Below are 19,947 nucleotides of genomic sequence, written 5' to 3'. Positions count from 1 at the left end.
TTCATTCATATATATATGAGTTATAGGTGGCAGCACATTGTTGGCGAGGAGCAGAATATTATGCACAGATCAAAATGATCAAAATGTATGAAATTACTTTGGTACAGGGCATTTTATAGGAAAATAATGCATATCCTCAGTATGTTTTTTTCAATTTCTATCAAATTTGTGCAGATGAATTTGATACCTTTTGGAAATAGGCTCGACATTTAAAGAGGCCTTCCACCTTAACTGATCTGATTAGAGATGTGCTGTTTTTAATATGTAATACATATTTAATGTGATTTTATTTATTTTATTGTGCTTTAAGCTAATGTTTGAAACTTTATTTGGATTGATGGTTTAATACTTTTTAAACTTTGGTATTCCGTACTGTTTTATCTGTTTTATTTTAACTTATGTTGTAAACCACGTTCAGTCCCATTTGGGAGAAAGGTGGGATACACAACTCAAATAAAATCAATAAATAAAACGTGTTGCCATTTTTTCTCCAAACTGTTTCTTGACATTGATTATGCTTTAACTAAGCTCCTATTTCAAGTTTTTGAGCCCATATTTACTTTCCAGCCTTTCTCTGTTATGGTTGAGCCTTCTGGCTCCGGTACTAGGAGACGTGGTCGTAAGACTCCTCGAGAGTCAGACTCTTTTGAGGAGCGTGAAAGGAAACGGCTCCGGGACTTATTTGCAGAACCAACAGATGAAGACTCATTTGAGGGTTTTACCGAGGGAATGGAGGAAGAGATGGTTAGCTCAGAGGAGGATGATATGGAGTGGACTCGTGTGAGGGAGGATTTGGGTGTCACCGGCAATGATAGCATGGGAGGCAATTGGCGGGTTGCAGGATCAGACCCATGGACGAGCTGGAGGGATGGAGCGGGATCCACAGCTGGGGATGCTGTGGGGCGTAGTCAAAGGTGTTTTAGCTCTGATGAGGATGATGATGATGAGGCACCTGGAATTAGGATAGCAGCTGACAGCGATGAGGAGTTATGAACTGGGATAAAATGGGGTTTAGCATCAATGGCTAATTGCGTTGGGCAAGGTAATCTGGACGAACGCTTGGGCTCTTGTTGGGGAACTTCCTGAACACGGGTGTGATTCGTTGCTGGATACGTAAGTTACCAAGGACACTGGGCATAGACGGCGGGAGGAACTGTGTGGGGTTTTTCTGTGCAACTTGTGTTTAATCTTGATAGCTTGGACCTCCGTCGTCTTTTTGACGGACATTAATTACCTACTCTGGATTGACGCTGGACTGACTGACTGACTACGACCCTGGACTATCCCTTCTGTGGCTATCGGTGGAACTTGTGGACGTCTGCACTTGGCTTTCGACCTTGGACCGGATTGGGACCCATGCTGACCGTCGTTACCCTGATTGATGTGCCTGGACCCGGATTTCGCTCGTTGCACGGAGGAGTAAACAGCCTGAGTTACTCATCTGTAGCTTTTGAGTAGCAGAGAGGAATCTGCTGCCAGTTTTTTGTGTTCATTTTGACCTCTGTTTTCCAACTTTTGTTTGTTTAAATTGTCAGGCTGAAGTAAGCACTTTTGTTTTAATCTGGATTAAACTCCTGTTTAATCCGGTTTATCCTTTCGAACCGTTTTAATTCAAACGGAGCTGTTTCTGTTACTTTTCACACTGAAGACAAGTGTTTGCCTAGTCCTTTGCTTCCTACGGGCATTTTTTAGTTCTGTAACTTTAATAAACTGTGTTGTACTCTATTTGGTGGCGTTCTGTCTATGACATTCTCTCCATTCCTAGTGTCTTGCCAACAGAATACAACTGATTCTTCCAGAGCCTGATCGTGTTTGTTTGTTGGATATTTTGTCCTCTGGCCTATAATAATCATGGTCACTTCCCTGTTATCCATTCTGTGATTTTATATGGTCTATATCTTTTCTTGGAACACTGAACTGAATATGCAAGATGTTCAGCAATGCAACCTTCCTTGTGCATACACTTAACAATTGATATTTTCATTAAACTGCTCAGGTCTGAACTGAAAGACACTCCAAAACGCCCAATATAAATCCAGGAATAATTATTGTATGCCTTAATTTCATATTCCAATTTGTTCAATCTAAGTATATTTTTCACTTGCATTTGCAATTCCCTTATAAACGCATTTTGAATATACTGACATTATCCAATGTTTATGTTTCCCATAGCTTTATCTTCATTTTGCTAGGCTTCAAATTATATAAAGTCATACACTTTGTCCAAAGGAAAATAAAATAAAAGTCATTTACTAACTGCTTGAAAAACAGATGGCCATGACACCTATAACAGTGAGGATTCTCCCCATTCTATCTAGTGAGGAACTAAAGAAGGCATACCTGTATACACTGACTGTAAGGTCCAATGTTGGCAGGCGCCCAGTGAGAAATGCTCTGGACATGCATAACTTGCTTATGATGACAGGGTACATCACCGATTGTCCTACCATATTTTTGTACAAGGCAGTCCATCTGAAACAACATTCCTTCAGGCAAGGGAGCTTCTACACATACTCTGAAATCACAGAAAAGGATAGATTTTTGGATATGTGACATTTTCAGGAGAAATACATGGTCATTCCTCCTTCTCTGGTCATACATACATCTCTTAGTGGCTATTATCATTTCGAGAGCAATTTCAGTGTGCAATGTGCTTCTTATATTGTTGAAGGCTTTCACAACCGAAATCATTGGGGTGTTATATAGTTTCTGGGCTGTATGGCCATGTTCTAGCAGCAATTTCTCCTGATGTTTCACTCACATCTGGAGCTGGTATCTTCAGAGGATCCTCTGAAGATGCCAGTCACAGATGCAGGCAAAATGTCAGGAGAAAATGCTGCTAGAACGTGGTCATACAGCCCAGAAACTACACAACACCCCAATGTGCTTCTTATTACATCTTCAGACAAGTTTTTTTTTTGCTAAAGTCCATTCACTGAGCTCATGTTTCTTTCCTTATTACAAGAAAGAATGTAACACATCCACCACTGAGGAACAGTTCTTCAGATTTCCACAGTTCTCTCTCTGCATATGCTTCAAATGACATAGTATTCTCTAATGAAACCAGTTAGCAAAAAGGGAGAAAACCTTCCAGATTAGCTTGTAAACTGGTATTTTCTATGTTGATTCCAACATGCTGTCCAACTTCCTGTAGAAAGTAGACTAGCAACTTCGTAAACTAATGTACTTCAGTGAACAAACTAGAGCAGTGGTTTTTGGCCTTCAACCCCCAGAAATCCTAACAGCTGGTAAACTCGCTGGGATTTCTGGGAGTTGTAGGCCAAAAACATCTGGGGACCCCAGGTTGAGAACCACTGAACTGGAAGATTAAGTTCACCAATATCTCAGTGACAGCATAAGATAACATATCATACACATATGCCTAAGTATAATTTCTCTTAAAGATATAACGTCTGGAATTTCCCAGCTTTTTGGGAGCTAGAATGAACATGGAAAATCCTTTAAAAATGTTATACAATTTTTTTTTGATAGGGTGAGGTTGATTAACTAAACATATTTCAGGGCGCCCTGAGTGAAAAGACTCACTGCAGCACAGCCTAGTGCAGAACTTCAAAAAGTTTCTACTTTTAAGTTCCAACTCTCGAGTTTCCCTGCCAGCTCATCCTGCAGGATTTATGGGATTATAGCATTAAAAAAATAAAATTTTCAAGTGCAGTATATCTCATTTCAACGGTTTTTACTGAATTCCACATGCTTTAATTTTATTATATCTTGACTTCTTCTCAACAGATTATATACTAAGGTGACATGTAAATACAGCCAGTGTGGTATAGTGGTTTAAGTACTGGACTCTTACTTTAGGGACAAGAGTTTAAATCATAACTCAACCAGGAAACCTCACAGGGTGACCTTGGGCAATTCACACTCTCTCAGGCTTAGAGGAAGGCTGAGGCAAAGCCCACCTGAATAAATTTTGTCAAGAAACTTCTATGATAGGATCATTATAAGTTGGAACAGAATTGAAGGCATACAACAACAGGATGTAAATTGTTTTTCTGATAAAATATATTAATCTTTTAAAAGTATTCAATGAGATCAGTTCAAGATTGATCAAATTACTATCAAGGGTATTATTAACTAGGGAAAATATATTGTATTAACCAGAATCAATAATAAAACCCACAACAGGACAAGAAATTCCTAAAGAGTATGATTCAAGCAATATTCAAAATATTTTAATTGTTGAACCTTGTTTCATTAACTATATACATTAACATTTTTATAAAGAAATTAGAAATAAAATACATTTCAGAGGATTCCAAATTAAGAAAAATGAAAGAGAAAGCATACTTCCACAAAAGTCATTCTTAAGCCTCAATATAGCAATCTAGTAAGATATAACTACAACTGGCAGTGAGAGTATAGCCAAAACTAAAAGTAGAAAACTGGACAACATTTTTGAAATACAGCAAAGATAGAAAAGGATTGGAAAAATGCCTTCTTTAATGCTGCAACATAAAGAACTGCATGGGAGGACAGGTGAGCAGTGGAATTTTATGTTTCCTCATTCCATGAATAGCAGCAACTCCCTAATATCACTCTGTAATCTTCTTTAAAACTTTTCCTATGTCACAAAAAGACTACACTGTGGAAGTTCATATACAGAAATACAAAGGAAGATTTATTATGTATGCATATTTGTACAAACAAAGCCTTTGGAAGCAACCACAGTTTAAGTACACATTTCTTAAAAAGATTAACTAGCAAATACATTTTTTTAAAAAACAACAACGCCCCAGTACAGATATAGCAAATGTTTACTCCCCACACCCTCTCCAAGTCCAGAGTCCTACTTTCTAACTTTTTTTTTTAAACAATGGCCATGTTGCAAAACAGCAAAAAATGCTCTTATCCCCTATCCCTTAAATTCCACTATGTATCCAAAATTAGCTAAAAAGCAAAGGAAGTGATATCACCACTTCTGGGTTAGTGCAAATATGGCACTGCTAGTTATATCTTTATCTGTAAAGTACTAGGTGCTTTTAGTCAGAGCCACTCCAAATGTCCCATTAGGACTTCTATATCTAGTTGTATCCACTACAGACCATAGCTATGTATGAATAAATAGGGAAAAAAAAACACCTGCCCTTTCTCTGAATGTATTTAGCACTGGTTGGCTACTAAGGGATGCCACCAACTTCACTAGCTATTTGGTAATTTATGTCAGTATGAACTGGGATGTTAGGTTTCTGGAGAAATGATTTAAAGGATGAGGACTCCCCACAAAGCAAGGCAAGGCAGTACATTTCTGTGAGGCTGGTCTTGGGATATTTCTGAGCTGCGTTCATATAACCTGTCGACTTATGGTGACCCCATCCATTTCAGAGTGCTTTTTAAGGGCAAGGAATATTTAGAGGTGATTGTACCAGTTCTTTCTTCTGAAACATAACCTACAACACTTGGTATTCATTGATAGTCTCCCAAGTACTAATCAGGACTAACCTTAGTTACCTTGTAAGATTAGAAAGTGTCTGGCACGCTGAAGGTATTTAGGCCCTACAAGACCTTATCTGAAAAGCAGATGTTTCCATATCATTCTTGAACTAGTGCTAATGCACAGAGTAAAAGATCATGTCGTTGAAAAGAGACATACAAACAGGTCAAAAGAAGCCCAGTATTTGCTAAAAGAAAGAAACCAAAACTGAAAAAAGTCATAAATAAAGCAGTAATAGCGATGAAGTATATTCCAGTGTATCATAAATATAAGATAGCGGGAGCAGGAGCCTACCTTGCTGGGGGACACAAATCAAATGCTGTCATATAGACTGAATTTATCACACCAAAATCTTTCATGCTCTTCAAATACAGATGGACCAAAATAATATCTGTCAATTCCAATCCTTCTGAATTTAGATGAACTGCATGTACAAAAAATGTAGATGTTAAAACAGCAAATATTAAATGTGTACAGAATGATAGCAAGAATATTTTTACAAAGCACTTCCCAAAGAAAGGGAAATAATAGCTTAATGTTTTCACAGATTGACTGAGGCCTATATACAGAGTGGCAACCGTTACTACAGAGATGGCCGGAAAGCAACGCCAATATCTGATATACTGTATGGACAGCTATTATGCTTCTATTTTCTACTTGCAGAAAATTACATTCTTGTATTGTCTGCACTGAAGTCATCAGAAGGAATTACAAACACGAGGGTTGAAATTAGAAGGTCTTTCAATGGAAGGAAAATTGCAAAAACCAGTGTACAATGCTTAGAAATTCATATAGTTCTATAGAAATTCACTTATTTTTGCTTGGGGCAAAAGGTTACATAGGCAGTATAATCTCTTTGGGTTAGCGCCACTTGTTTTACAGATTGTGGAACAATACTTTTAAATCTAGTCACACTTTAATCAGCATTTCTAAATTCACCAGCAATTCAACAAGCGATATACACACCCTCACATAAAGATGTAAGGAGGGTAGGAATCAAAATAAAGGGTGCTCTGGGGCCAAGTGTTTTAATAGGCTTGCCTTTGAGATCAATAATTTTGGACATATAATGTATGCCATGAACACCCATGATGGTAACATTCATTCCAAGCTCCAACATGGTAAGACAATGTCGGTGTGATTTCACGAAGATTAAAAGAGACTGGGTCACCAAGTTAACCAACTGGGAGAAGGGCATAGGCCAGCGTTCTCCCATGTGAACTGTCCTTGTCCACAACAAATATTATTATATAGAGCAATATCCAGACCAACTGCTTAACAAATAGTTTCAAATTATTTCAGATTTGAGTTAAAAATACTGCTTTAGCTAGAAACCATGGTTAACACTCTATTCTCAGACACATACGAATCATTCCATTTGTCAGGGCCCAATATGAAAGAGTTTTCATGCCAAGAGGTTCTGTTTCAAAGGCAACTAAAGCACTTTCTTCAAAGGAGTATCTGGAACAATGTATTACATATTATCCATTGAAAAGCTACAGTATTTCAAGGAGAGGAGAATACACATATTTCCAGAATCTTAATCACATTTATTCAAAGACATGTTGAAAATAATATCTCTCATGTGTTAAGTTGAATTGTAATACATCCCTGCTTACTGGTACTATCAAGATCTCTTACTCGACACATGAATTAATGCATCTTATGAAGTATACTTACGGTATATACATCTGTATAGGTCAACCTCATGTATAAATTGAGGGCAGATTGGGATTAAAATTATGGATTTTGATATGACCCATGGATAATTCCAAGGTCATTCAGTGGAGGAAGGAAAGTACCAGCATTGCCTCAGGAGGGAAGCCACCCTGGCTACCAACATTTTCTCATTCCAGTGTTCAAAAAGGCTAGTAGCGACATCATGGTGGAGATAGTATTTCAGTGTTTCTTTTAAGTTCTCTGGGGATGGACTAAGTTCTTTCCTTTTGCCATACTTCCCAGAGAAACAGATGGTTCCTTTTTATATAAGAATTAAGGTGCAGTATTTACATTGACCCATGGATAAGTCAACTGAGGGTTTTGATGTTGGTTTTTGACTAAAATTTCTAGACTCATACATGAGTATATAGAGTAAATCTATGAAAGTTTATGCTAGCAACCTCTTTCTCCCAGTTTGAAAGGTACTACAAGATTCCTTTTCATAATCTCCTTTTGATAAACCCTGTAAGATTTGTTTAACCTAGCAGGCAGGAGAAGAGGTATACTGAAGGCTTCAGTTAAGGGGAAATCAGCAAAAATGGATTTTGTTGTTGTGAGGCCCCTTACACACTGCCCCTATTTTCCAGGATCTGATCCCAGATTATCTGCTTATCCCAGGTTTTCTGGCAGTGGATACTCATATAATCCAGTTTAAATCTGGGATCAGATCCTGAGATATAGGGGCAGTGTGGAAGGACCCTAAATCACGAATTGGAGCTTTTGCATTAACTCCAATATGACTAAACTGAAGATCTGGTTCTACCAACCATTAACAAATATAATGTCCATCGTGGAAATAAAATATACAATATAATTATGGCACTTGAAACAATTTTAACAACCTTTGCTGTAAGCTTCTTGCTTTTGTCTAACAGACATATTTAGTATTTGAATTACAGAATACATATATGAATGAAGGAGATAAAAAAATTAAAAAGCAAACAAGCATTGAACCTTCTCTTCTGAACCTTCTCTAAACTAGCAGGCTAACAAGCTCAATACTGAGATTTAGGACTACTTTGTGTGTTTCACAGTCCATTAGCAGATTTCCATTTGGCAAAGGACACACTTTTTCAAAGGGCATTAAAACAATTAGCCTTGCAAGGAGGCTTTTGTTTCCCCCTTTGTCACACCAGGAAAAAGAAGAGAATGGACGAGTGAGCAGACAGCAGGTATGGATTTTCTAGGAAAAGGTTATAACACATACATGAAGAGTCTTAGTAATGTTTTGGCAAAGAAACTCAAGGTGGTTTCTTTAGATGACAGAACCATAACTCATTCAGTGTCTCGGCCCCCACCCCCTGCTCAGAAGCCAAAAATAAATATCCATAGGAAGTACAAGTACTACCTGGGACCAAAGTGTTTCTAGTTTGCCAGAAATGGAAAACAATACTTTAAATGTAAGTAATCTGCCAAAAACAGCAGGCTTCCTAGCCTCTGGCCAAAGAAACAACCACTATTTTTCATTTAATTGTAATGGAAAGCATGGCAAAGATGTATAGTATTTGGATTGGCCAAGGTCTGCGGAAATATAACAAGAACCAAGTAAATGTTATAGAGCCCCACTGCTTCAATTTACATATTATCCCCAAAAGATTTATACAGAACATTGCTGCCTTTACCTACAAGCCTGATTACATCCTCCTTGCTGATTTCCAGGATGTTAAGAACTACCTTAAGGGCCCTTTAGAAAGCATGCCGCTTTTTGCTTTGCAAAATTGCTTGTGCTTCCTTATCATTCTATATTCAGTCATGAACTCAGCTGCACCAGCCAAATGTTACAATTTTATGAGCCAATACATCAAAAGTATTCGTGAACAAGAATACAAGCTTTCCCATTGCAACCTCAGAGAGCAATTTCCATTTTTATGAATGAAAAAGATGCCTGCATAAACATTTCTTTATTTAAAAGTGTAAAAATGAGGAAAGATGCAGAACAAAATGGAAGCATTTTGTTTTATATGTCAATATCTTGTAAGGGTTTGATAGTGAGAAATCCAGCGACTGCAATTCCCAAGGCAGCAATTCTTTCCTTGCATTAAGTACATAAATGAGATTTAGAGCCACTGACCTAATCTTAGATGCCAAAATGTACCACAGCAACAGCTTTTGAAGAACTTAATTTAAAATTATGGTGATAAAGGCAGTTTAGCTAACAGAAAGCATACACAACAGGGAGTGCATACAGAGAAAGATAAAGGCAGAGAAACAAGCACCAGTCTTACATAAATAACAAAGTGAAGAAAGGAGAAAGATTTTATACTAATTACAAAAGCTTTAAAATCCACTTCCATATAAACAATGATATCTTTTACAAATTGATTGATAATCCTGTGTGGATGTTTAACATTTGCACATATTACTGCAGAGGTTTATTAGATTCTGTCCTGCGATTGCTTGACAAAGATCCACTTGTTTCCTTGTACTGACGAAGACTGTCAGTTGATCTAAGGAAATAGCAGTTTCCCATATTGAAGAAAAGGCAGTATATAAATGAATATATCATCATCACAAACACCATGATTCAAATTTGAATTTGAAATCATTTGTTTTATAAAAGCTAGAGTCACTTTCAATTGATAAGGATGGGAGGCAGTCACACATTCACCTGCGGACATACTAGCATGTTCCTTCCATTCTGTCAGGTTCTTGAGGAATCAGTAAAAGGCAGCATACAAATATATGAAACATCCCAGAATAGAATAATATTATGGAGTTGCAAGCAACCCTAAGGAGAACAAGGAAGTGGACATGGCATGCCCAGGAAGGGAAGTGGTATGTTAGGTGTTAAGGCTACTTTGAACAGGAATTGGGGACATGTTGTTGGATAGTGGACATGGCATGCCCAGGAAGGGGAGTAAAGTGGTATGTTAGGTGGTAAGACTACCTTGAACAGGAGTTGGGGACATGCTGTTGGATACCAACTCCAACCAAACATTCCCAGTATAACCCCTGATAAAAAGGGAGTTTTATTACAAACTCTGAAAGGCTACATATGTTCCCTGGCGTACTTTCTCTGAGAAATGAAGATGCTTTCTAATAGCTGGGAATGATGGAAAGTTGCCAGTTGTCTGGACACAATTTGTTTAGAAGCAATTGGTTGTCCTCTTTATAGAACACCAGATTATCCAGATGACCGTATATACTTAAGTATAAGACAACCCAAATATAAACCGAGGCACCTATGCTTACCACAAAAAACTGGGAAAACTTATTGACCCGGGTATAAGCCTAGGGTGGGAAATGCAGCAGCTACTGGCAAATTTCAAAATAAAAATAGATACCATCAGTCGGTTAAATGTTTTTGAATATTTATTTCAAAGAAAAACAGTAAACTAGCTCTGTAAGTGGAAAAGAGAGTCAACAAAAACAATATGGTATCAACAATAACTTAAAAAGTACAAAAACCTTAGCTCAATCAGCAACAAAGCTAAAACACAAGAGATAAAATCCTTCAAAACTGGATTCCTTGAGAGTCTCTTCCAACTCTAAGATTCAATAATAGCCAAGAAGGGGTGGGGAGTTCAAATGGCGCTGGAACTGGAAAAAGGAAGTAGAGGGAGTCCAGTTTGCAAACGGCATCAGCGGTGGAGGCTGCTGTTGCTGCTGCTTCGCCTCTCTCTTGCAAATGGCTTCCTCCTCCCCTTGCACCCTTCCCTTCCCATCCCGCCTTTGTGAGAAGCTTTTGGGAAGACTCCGGTGATGCCTTGCAAAGTTTTCCCAGCTGGAGAGGAAGGAGCAGCATCTGGAGGAGAGGTACATAGGAGGAGAGAAGGGAACCTTGTGTGGAAGCGAAGGGAGTCCAGTTTGCAAGTGGCATCCCACCTCTTGTCTTTCCTGGGTAAAGTTCTAGTTTGGGGGTTTTGCCAGTGCAAAAACATAGTAGAGCAATCTGGATCATAGATCCTCACTCGAGTATATGCTGAGAGGGGAGGGGAGGTCAGCATAAAAAATGTGCTGAAAAACCCGGGTTATATTCAAGTATATATGGTTTTTCTTGATAATATTTTCACATCCTTTGCCATTGCTTAAAAGTTGCTTTTAAAATTGACTTTCAAGCCTTTCATTACACTGAGAACTGACTATATGAAGAAGCTCTAATTAAAATGCTTTCTATATATTGTGCAGCATTTTAAAATATATAATAAACTACCTTGGAGTGATGAAAAAATCACTTTAGTTGATTCCTGTACATTCCTTTCTTCAGATGGCTGGAGGAGAGCAGTGATGCCTGTTATCCACTGGTAACCTTTTAGAGATTTCCCAGAGCATTCAAATGTCTTACCTGTATAAATCAAAAATGTTAAAGTATGAATTTATTTATTTATTGAGCAATATATTTATATCCCTATTGAATGCAGAGAATTCTCAAGGCTCCAAGGATCCAAGAAATTAAATATAAACCTTTGTGGTTGCAATTCACTATAAACTATGTTGTGTATTGAATATGCAGGTAGATGTACTGCCACAAATATTCAAGACTGGAATTTGAAGTTTTACCTTTAATGCAAAGCATTTCATTTGTTGTTGTTGTGGTTGTTCTGAAGAAAGGGGGAAAGTATCTTTATTCCATTTTCCCACATATGAATATTACTCTTCCATAGAAGAATTAAAGAAATAAACAGGACTTCTCAGAAGATAATGCCTTTCCATGGTATGTAAGTCTAATTCATGAGAATAAATAAGAGCTGAAACCCTATACCTCAAATTTAAAGAGGCATAGGCACATCACTGGGGAGGAGATCAACATGGAAAGCTATAATAGTTATTAACACTAATGGGAATTATATGCATAAATCTTCCATCCATGCAAGAGAGCATCATTACAGTCCAAGAGTGAGAGCCTTGAACTTACCTCTGAGCTAAGAAAAATGCTGACATCTCTAATACAATTCTGAAGGCAGAATGAAGGAAAGCAAAGAAATCAAAAGACCTCTGCTACATATCCAAGCTCAGCTAAAAGTAAAATTTCAAACACAACACTCACACATTATTGGGTTTAGCTGTTATTAAAAATACAACCTTCAGAGCTAGTGGAGCTAGAACCCATTCATACTACAAACTTATCCTGCTATTATTTTACTTTAAACTCCCAACATTTCATCCTATAGAAACCTGGAATTAGCAGAGGCATTTGAAATTCCTAGCCTCATCAAACTACAAACTCCTGGACTCTATAGGATGAAATCATGGCAATAAAAGTAGAATAATAGTGCTGTATTTCTGCAGTGTAAATGAGCCAGGGGTCTAAGCAGTGGTGTTGCAATCACATCATCTTACTATGCTGGGGGATTTCAACATTCATACTGAATCATTTCTAAAGTTCTAAAGTGTGTGATGGCCCACCAGATGAAGGGTTCTGGATAAAATAGATTATCTAGAGCCATTTCAATCAGACTTGATTATAGGGTGTTTTTTTTTTTTAATTGAGCACATAGTAACACAATCTGTAAATAGATAACTAACAACTATTGTGTGTATACATTACATTCTAGATACTAAAATATTTCTATGTTATCTATTCACCTTCTTTACAAGGTTATTTCTTCTCATTACTTTTATTTTTCTCCCCCTCTCCTCCCTCCCCCATCACCCCACCACATTTTCCACTATATCTTTATCTTTAACCATGAGCACAGTTTTCTTATGTGAGTGCTGTTCTATACTGATTATACTGAAAGCCTTTGCGTCACCTGGCACTCTTTTGGGCCTCCTCCTGTGGAGTGAACTCAAGAGAGTGGTGCTGGGGACTTCCACTGGTCTATGAGGTCCCCTTGGGCTGTGTTCTGCCCCCACGCTTTTCAACCCTTTGAGCTCTTACATATGAAACCGCTGGCAGAGGTTATCTAGAGGTTTTGGGTTCAGTGGCATCAGCATGTTAATACCATCAAATACTATCTTATCTTTCCACCTAACTCTATGGTGCAAAACCAAAACTCTGCTGTCAGTAATTGACTGCATGAGAATGAAAAAAGTGAAACTTAATCCAAACAAGGCAGAAGTATTACTGCTCATTAGGAAAGCAGATCAGAGGAATAGGGATTCAGGCACATTCAGACAATAGGTTACATTTCCCCTGAAATCTCAGGATTGTGTTTTGGTTGCCCTTGACCACTATCAAAGACCTGTCTGATTGTCTTCTCCTAGGTTATGGAATTCTCTTTTATAAAAACATAAGCTACTTTCTCTTTTCTCTCCTTCTGCCGGCAGGTAAAAGACCTTTTTATTTAAATAGGCATTTGATGATTAACTGACTGTACAGAAAGCTCTTTTAACGTGTGTATTGTTTTTGGTTATGTTTTTTAATGCCTTTATAGTGGTATTTTAGCTTATTTAATTCATGTTTTTAATATCTTGGTTTTAGTTTTATCTTATTTTAACTTTACTATGAACTAGTTTGTGTCCCATATAGGAAGAAAGGCAATATATATATTACCTAAATAAAAATATTAAAAGGGGAAAATTATTTTCTCCTATTTACTTATTGTTAAACACAAGGCTAAATCCAATATATGTCCTACTTAAAGGAGAGCCATTGAAATTATTGACATCCATGTTAATTGTGAATAACAAGTAAAAGATTCAAAGAATACTTGTAAAGTATTTTTGTTCTCATCCTGATACCTGAGAAAATCTTTTGAAGAAATGGTTGACCACAGTGACTTTTTGTATTTCATGATTTTTGCAAAAAAAAAAAATTGCATTTCCGTAAAACACAACATTGATATGCACAAAACGCCAAGATCTTTTTTACAGAAAACATTATAATGTTTTTGTTTAAATCTAAGTAATACACCTATTTTCACATCAGAAATCAAGTTTCATCAAGAAGTTCCAAAATTCCCATAGTTCCTCTCCCCCACCCCCCAATCTTCTTCCAAATTTGATGAGGAGGAAGAAAATCCTTGAAATTAAGCAGAATGACATGTCTCATTCTAGTCAGGTCTACCTTGAATTCCTTTAGAGCTTTTAAACACTGATAGAAACAGAAGACTCACCCGCCTTCTCCACAGGAGGAGCCCCAGAAGAGTGCCAGCTGACGCAAAGACTTTCATTTTGTTCATCCAATGAAGGCCAGGCAATATCTTCAACCTGCTTTATCTCACAGGAACAACTCCCAGCAGGGACTTTGCAAAAAAACTGCACCTGCATGAGAGGAAAATTGCAGAATGGATTACCTCCAAATTTTAACTTGGACAGATAATTCATCTTGTAGGAAAAGCACACAGTGCATTTTATTTTACCATTAAGTCAAAATGCTAGAACTTACTACTGAGAATATACTTTCATCCAAGAGTTACCAGCACTTCAGTCTTTGGAAATCAATTGAACTTATACATATAAAACCAGATTGCTATCCAAGTGAACAGCACCATGTAACGATTTAATTTACTTAGCACAATTAACAGAGAATCTTTATATAGATAAAGCAATGCAAATCAATAACACACACACAGAGGCACATTAATCATGTTCATGGTAACAGATGCAAGAAAGTGTTTAAATGCAACCTTAAAAGCTGAAAATACAAGTCTATTCCACTTACAGCTAAAGGAACAAGTGAGCAAAACAAACACCTGCCACACTGCTGCCCTCTTCTGGCATTGGAATAGGCGTTCCTCTTCCCATCCTCCTTTCTAGTTGGGGTTTCATTATATTCTTACTACATTCATTCCCGAACCCATAATATGATGTTGCATCTTCCAGTACTCTTGTACGCATGTCTACTCTGATCTTTGTCCTATTTAATGGGACCCGCTCTCAAGTATGTGTACATGAGACTGTAGACTTACTACCATAATTTATTCCACAGCATGGGCAGGCAAATGCAGATTGTAGTTGAAATACCATTGACTAATTTCTAATTTCTAATAGACCAATTCATGTTTGACAGCCACAGGTATTTCTTGATATTAACCCAACACATAAACCTGGAACACATTGTCCAACAACAACAGCAGCAGCAGCAGCAGCAATTTTATTTCCTACTCGCCTCTCCTCATAGTTCAAGGCGGATTACAACATCGCTAAAAACACACAATCATCCAAAAACATTACAAGCCAAGTGTCAAGAGTCAGACGCCAATTAGCGAACAAAAATAGAGTTTATTCAGCAGATAAGCTAAAAAGTAATGTTAACACAGAAAAAACCTTGAAACACTTCACTATCAGTGCTTCAAGAGCAGTTCAAACAAAAATGTAATTCAGCAACACAAGCAGGTACAAACAAAGCTAAACAAACTTAGTGCAACCTGCACTTTCTGAGTCCAAGCCCTGCTAGCCGGCTCTGTATTTTTCAGAGGAACAGTTCCCAAAAGAAAACACCAAATTGGTCAGGAAACAAACAAACAAACAAAGAATGCAGTAGACTGCTTCCACAATGTGGATAAAGCCGAAGGCTCCAAAAGGATGGTGAAAAGACATCGTCTGGGATTCCAAGGTCAGGTCAGGAGATAACAGCGGTGTCCAAAGAGCAAGCCAGGAGTCAAAAGCCGATAGTAGTCATCAATCACAGGGCGAAGGCAGTAGCAAGGTCAAATTCCGATCCAAGGTCTGAAGAGGGTGCAGTCATCCAAAACAGGTCCACGATAAGACACAGCGAGAGCCAAGCTAGGTGATAACAGCAGATTCAAATCATAGTCCAAGTCCAGTCTTCATGGAAACACAGAGATCCCAATGGCGCCTCAGCAACACCTTGCCACATGCAAAGTGCAGTGGCCAAACATTCCCATTTTATTCCCCTTCCTCCTGGGTGACTAAACACTCACACCCAAACACCAGGTGTCCCAAATCTACTCAGAGTCTGAGGTCCACACAGCTAGAGCTCGTGGATCTGGAGTACCTAGCAATTCGTCGGAGTCCCAATCATCCTGCCCACACTTAGCCCCATGAACACTTAAAGAACCATCCTCCCTTCTCCAAGCATCCCAATTGGGATCAGCTCCTGCAGAAACCCCAGGTTCAGAAATATCCATAGACCCAAAATCCCCAGACATCTCCGGTGGCTGTGCCCATTCAGTGCCCGCTTCCCCAGCCACCACCTGTTCCTCAGCATCCATCTCCCCATCTGAATCTTCCTCAGAAGATCCCCCATATAGCTCTCTAAGTCGCTTCCTGCGCAACTCCTCCAGTGAACCCTCATCACGAGGGTTTTTTCTTCCTCTTCGAATTCCATCCCCATCAACCATAATCCCCGAAGGCGCAGTCACAACACTATCCCTCCCCGCAAAGGCCCCTCCCACCGGAATTAATGTGGGATCCGAGACCTCTGCAACTACTGAGGACCGGTTAGATGACGTGTCCAGTTTTAGTAAAGATCGATGAAACACCGGATGAACCTTCAGAGTGGAAGGTAACCGCAATCTAAATGCCACAGGAGAGATCTTGGTAACAATGGGGAAAGGTCCTAAGAATCGAGCTCCAAATTTTCCTGCATGCGTCCTGATGTGCTTAGCAGATAACCACACCATATCCCCTTCCTTCAGTTCCACTCCAGGCTGACGATGTTTGTCAGCTTGTGATTTTTGCGTTGCTTTAGCTTCCAGCAGAAGCTTCCTTGCAACGTCTTGCAAGGCCCTGAGTTCACTGGAACGATATACTGGATCAGGTGACACTATTCTGCGCAGGCGCTACTACCCCACGTGGATGGCAACTATACATAATTTCAAAAGGCGAGTATTGGCTAGCGCTATGTGTCGCCGCGTTATACGCAAACTCTGCCACCGGTACCCATTGAACCCAATCCTCAGCTTGCTGTAAACAAAAACAGCGCAAATACTGTTCCAGCAGACCATTTACCCGTTCAGACTGCCCATCAGTCTGCGGATGGAACGCAATGGAGACGTTCAGCTTAGTTCCAAGTTGCGCATGGAACTGCTTCCAAAATTGCGACACAAACTGCGGTGCTCTGTCCGAAATAATAACTTCTGGAGCACCGTGCAAACGGAAAATATGGCGCACAAATAACTTGGCTAGAGTAGTAGCCCACCGGTACTTTAGAGCATGGAATAAAATGAGCCATCTTGGAAAACAAATCAACCACCACCCAAATACAAGTATATCCACCCACCCTGGGCAAATCAGTAATGAAGTCCATAGAAATAATCTGCCAGGGTTTTTCAGGGACGGGTAGAGGCGATAATAAACCACAAGGTCGACCCACTGGATGTTTACACTGCTGACAAATAGCACAGCTATCACAGTACTTTAAAATGTCCTGCCTCATTTTGGGCCACCAGTAATGACGAGTGATGGCTTGTACAGTCTTAAATCTCCCAAAATGTCCCGTAGTTGGCTCATCATGATATGCTTGGATGATTTCCAAGCGCAATTTACCAGGTGGTACAAAAATCTGCCCATTACGTGATAGTACCCCGTCCTCATCTTGTAAATTAGGCAGTATAGTCCTCATATCTTGAGAGAGCAATATCAACTGTTCTTGCGTCCACCTATCCTCTTTTTGAGAGGACAACACCCGGTCATGAAGATCCTGCCTGTCCTGTACCATATTTAACAATGAAACAGGTAAAATGGTTTGCTCAGAGGATATTTCAGCAGTCTTAAACTCAGGCTTCCTAGACAAAGCATCAGCCCTCAAGTTCTGCTTCCCCTCTACGAATTGCACTCTGAAGTCAAACCTGGAAAAGAACAATGCCCACCTAATTTGCCTTTGGTTCAATTTCCTTGCAGTCTGCAAATGCTCCAGGTTTTTATGATCAGACAGGACCACTATCTGATGTTTAGCCCCTTCCAACCAATGCCTCCAAACTTCGAAGGCCACCTTGATAGCTAGCAACTCTCCCAAATCGTGTAGTTTTGTTCAAACGCAGTGAGTTGTCTAGAATAGAAACCACAAGGCCTTAATCTACCGGACGGGTCCTTCTGCGAGAGCACTGATCCCAGCGCATAATTAGAAGCATCTGCCTCAACAACAAATGGTCTGTTCACATTTGGATGTACCAGAATGTTCCCATTCTGAAAGCTACGTTTCAGTTGTACAAATGCCTCTTTGGCCTCTGTAGTCCATTCAAATGAACGCTTCTTTTGCAGGAGTTGGGTTAAAGGCACCGTCAATTGTGCAAAATGGGGAATGAACTCCCTATAATAATTGGCAAAACCCAAAAACCTTTGCACATCTTTTTTGGAGGTTAATTCTTGCCAGGTATTGACAGCGTCCACTTTTCGCGGGTCCATTTTTAGCTCCCTCCCAGATATAACATGTCCCAAAAACTCCACCTCAGACACATGAAAGGCACACTTTGAGGCCTTAGCAAACAACCCATTTGCCCTGAGCCTAGACAGAACCTGACGCACATGTTCCCCATGTTCATGAACGTTTTTCGAATAAATTAATATATCATCTAAATAAATCACCATAAATTTGTCCAAAAGGTCCCGGAACACATCATTAATGAACCGTTGGAATACCGCTGGCGCATTGCACAACCCAAATGGCATTACTAAATTTTCGTAAGCGCCATAACAGGTGTTAAACGCGGTCTTCCATTCATCCCCAACCTTTATACGCACCAGATTGTAAGCCCCGCGCAGATCTAATTTAGTGAAGATGGAAGCTCCATGAACCCGAGACAATAACTCAGGAATTAGAGGTAGAGGGTACCTGTCCCGAACAGTGTACTTATTTAGCACACGGTAGTCGCACACAAGTCTCAAGTCGCCTGTCTTTTTTGCCACAAAAAAGACTGGAGCGGCCGTAGGCGAGTTAGAAGGTCTAATGAAACCCTTCTGCAAGTTCTCATCCAAATACTCCCTTAAAGCCTGTCTTTCAGGTACCGTGAGCGCATACAACCTGCCTGCAGGCAACTTAGCTCCTTCCACCAAGTTGATTGCACAATCATAAGGCCTATGTGGTGGTAATTTATCCGCTTCTTTTTGACAGAACACATCCCAGAAGTCCCGATAACAAGATGGAACACCTTCCATATCCCCACCCACTTTGTTTAGAGTTAAACACACTGGCGGGTCCAAGCTAATAGTTTTGCGAGCCCAATCCACCCGAGGATTGACCTGTGTCAACCAGTCCATACCTAAGATGACATCATATCTAGGTAGTGCAGTGACATCAAAAGTTAACGTCCCCTTTTGCCCTTGCACTTGCCAGGTTACACCCGCTGTTTCTTGATCCACCATCCCGGAATGCAACAACCTTCCATCAGCACCCTCCACCCAAGCTGTGACTTTTTTCTTCAATATTGAGATCTTATTCCTTTCTGCAAAACTTTGGTCTATGTATGAAACGGTAGCCCCTGAATCCAAAAATGCCTGAGTACTAACTGGTCTCTGACCCATTACACTTAATTGTATGGCCACAAACACATGCTTATTTCCTCTAGGCAATTGTATCATAGGCCCTAATGCGCTGGACTCATGGCGCATTAGGGCTTCCCTTTTCCCGGCAGCTGAGACAGTTTTAAAGAGCAATTATGAGCAAAATGCCCCTCATTTCCACAGTATAAACACAGCCTTAATCGTCTGCATCGATCTTTTTCCTCTTGGGACAGTTTGCGTTGGACTCCAAGCTACATGGGTTCCTCCCCAGAGTTCACAGGAGCACTAGCATGATACTCCACAACTGGAGTCCTGTGAGTCTTCTTCCTAAACTCCAACCGAGCCTCAATTCTACAAACTTTGGTTACCAACTCATCCCAATTTTGAGCTGGTTCCACATGAGACAGTTCATCCTGCAAACCATCATTCAACCCAGCAGTAAATGCCAACATAAAAGCATGTTCTCCCCAGTCCAACTGATGCTT

The 19,947-nt window shown here is 39.5% G+C and overlaps 1 protein-coding gene across 4 annotated transcripts in view; it reads right to left on the bottom strand.

The window, feature by feature from the left end:
• The window catches only part of dph6 (diphthamine biosynthesis 6), a 320,194-nt gene that overhangs the window by 172,857 nt on the left and 127,390 nt on the right, over nt 1–19,947 (bottom strand). For 3 of the 4 annotated variants that reach the window (XM_062968214.1, XM_008103108.3, XM_008103101.3), the window contains exons 9-12: nt 14,173–14,320; nt 11,328–11,459; nt 5,750–5,879; nt 2,341–2,515 (exon numbers count right to left, since the gene is read on the bottom strand). In XM_062968214.1, coding sequence (XP_062824284.1) covers nt 2,341–2,515; nt 5,750–5,879; nt 11,328–11,459; nt 14,173–14,320 — 585 coding nt within the window. Of the gene's footprint in view, nt 1–2,340; nt 2,516–5,749; nt 5,880–6,172; nt 10,920–11,327; nt 11,460–14,172; nt 14,321–19,947 lie in introns of those variants that run through there. The other variant, XM_008103117.3, reaches the window with a different exon arrangement.

The sequence above is a fragment of the Anolis carolinensis genome, chromosome 1 (assembly GCF_035594765.1).
Source record: "Anolis carolinensis isolate JA03-04 chromosome 1, rAnoCar3.1.pri, whole genome shotgun sequence".
In the NCBI taxonomy this organism is placed as follows: domain Eukaryota; kingdom Metazoa; phylum Chordata; class Lepidosauria; order Squamata; family Dactyloidae; genus Anolis; species Anolis carolinensis.
The sequence above is the reverse complement of the archived record's forward strand: the minus strand, read 5'-3'. Positions and strand labels throughout refer to the sequence as shown.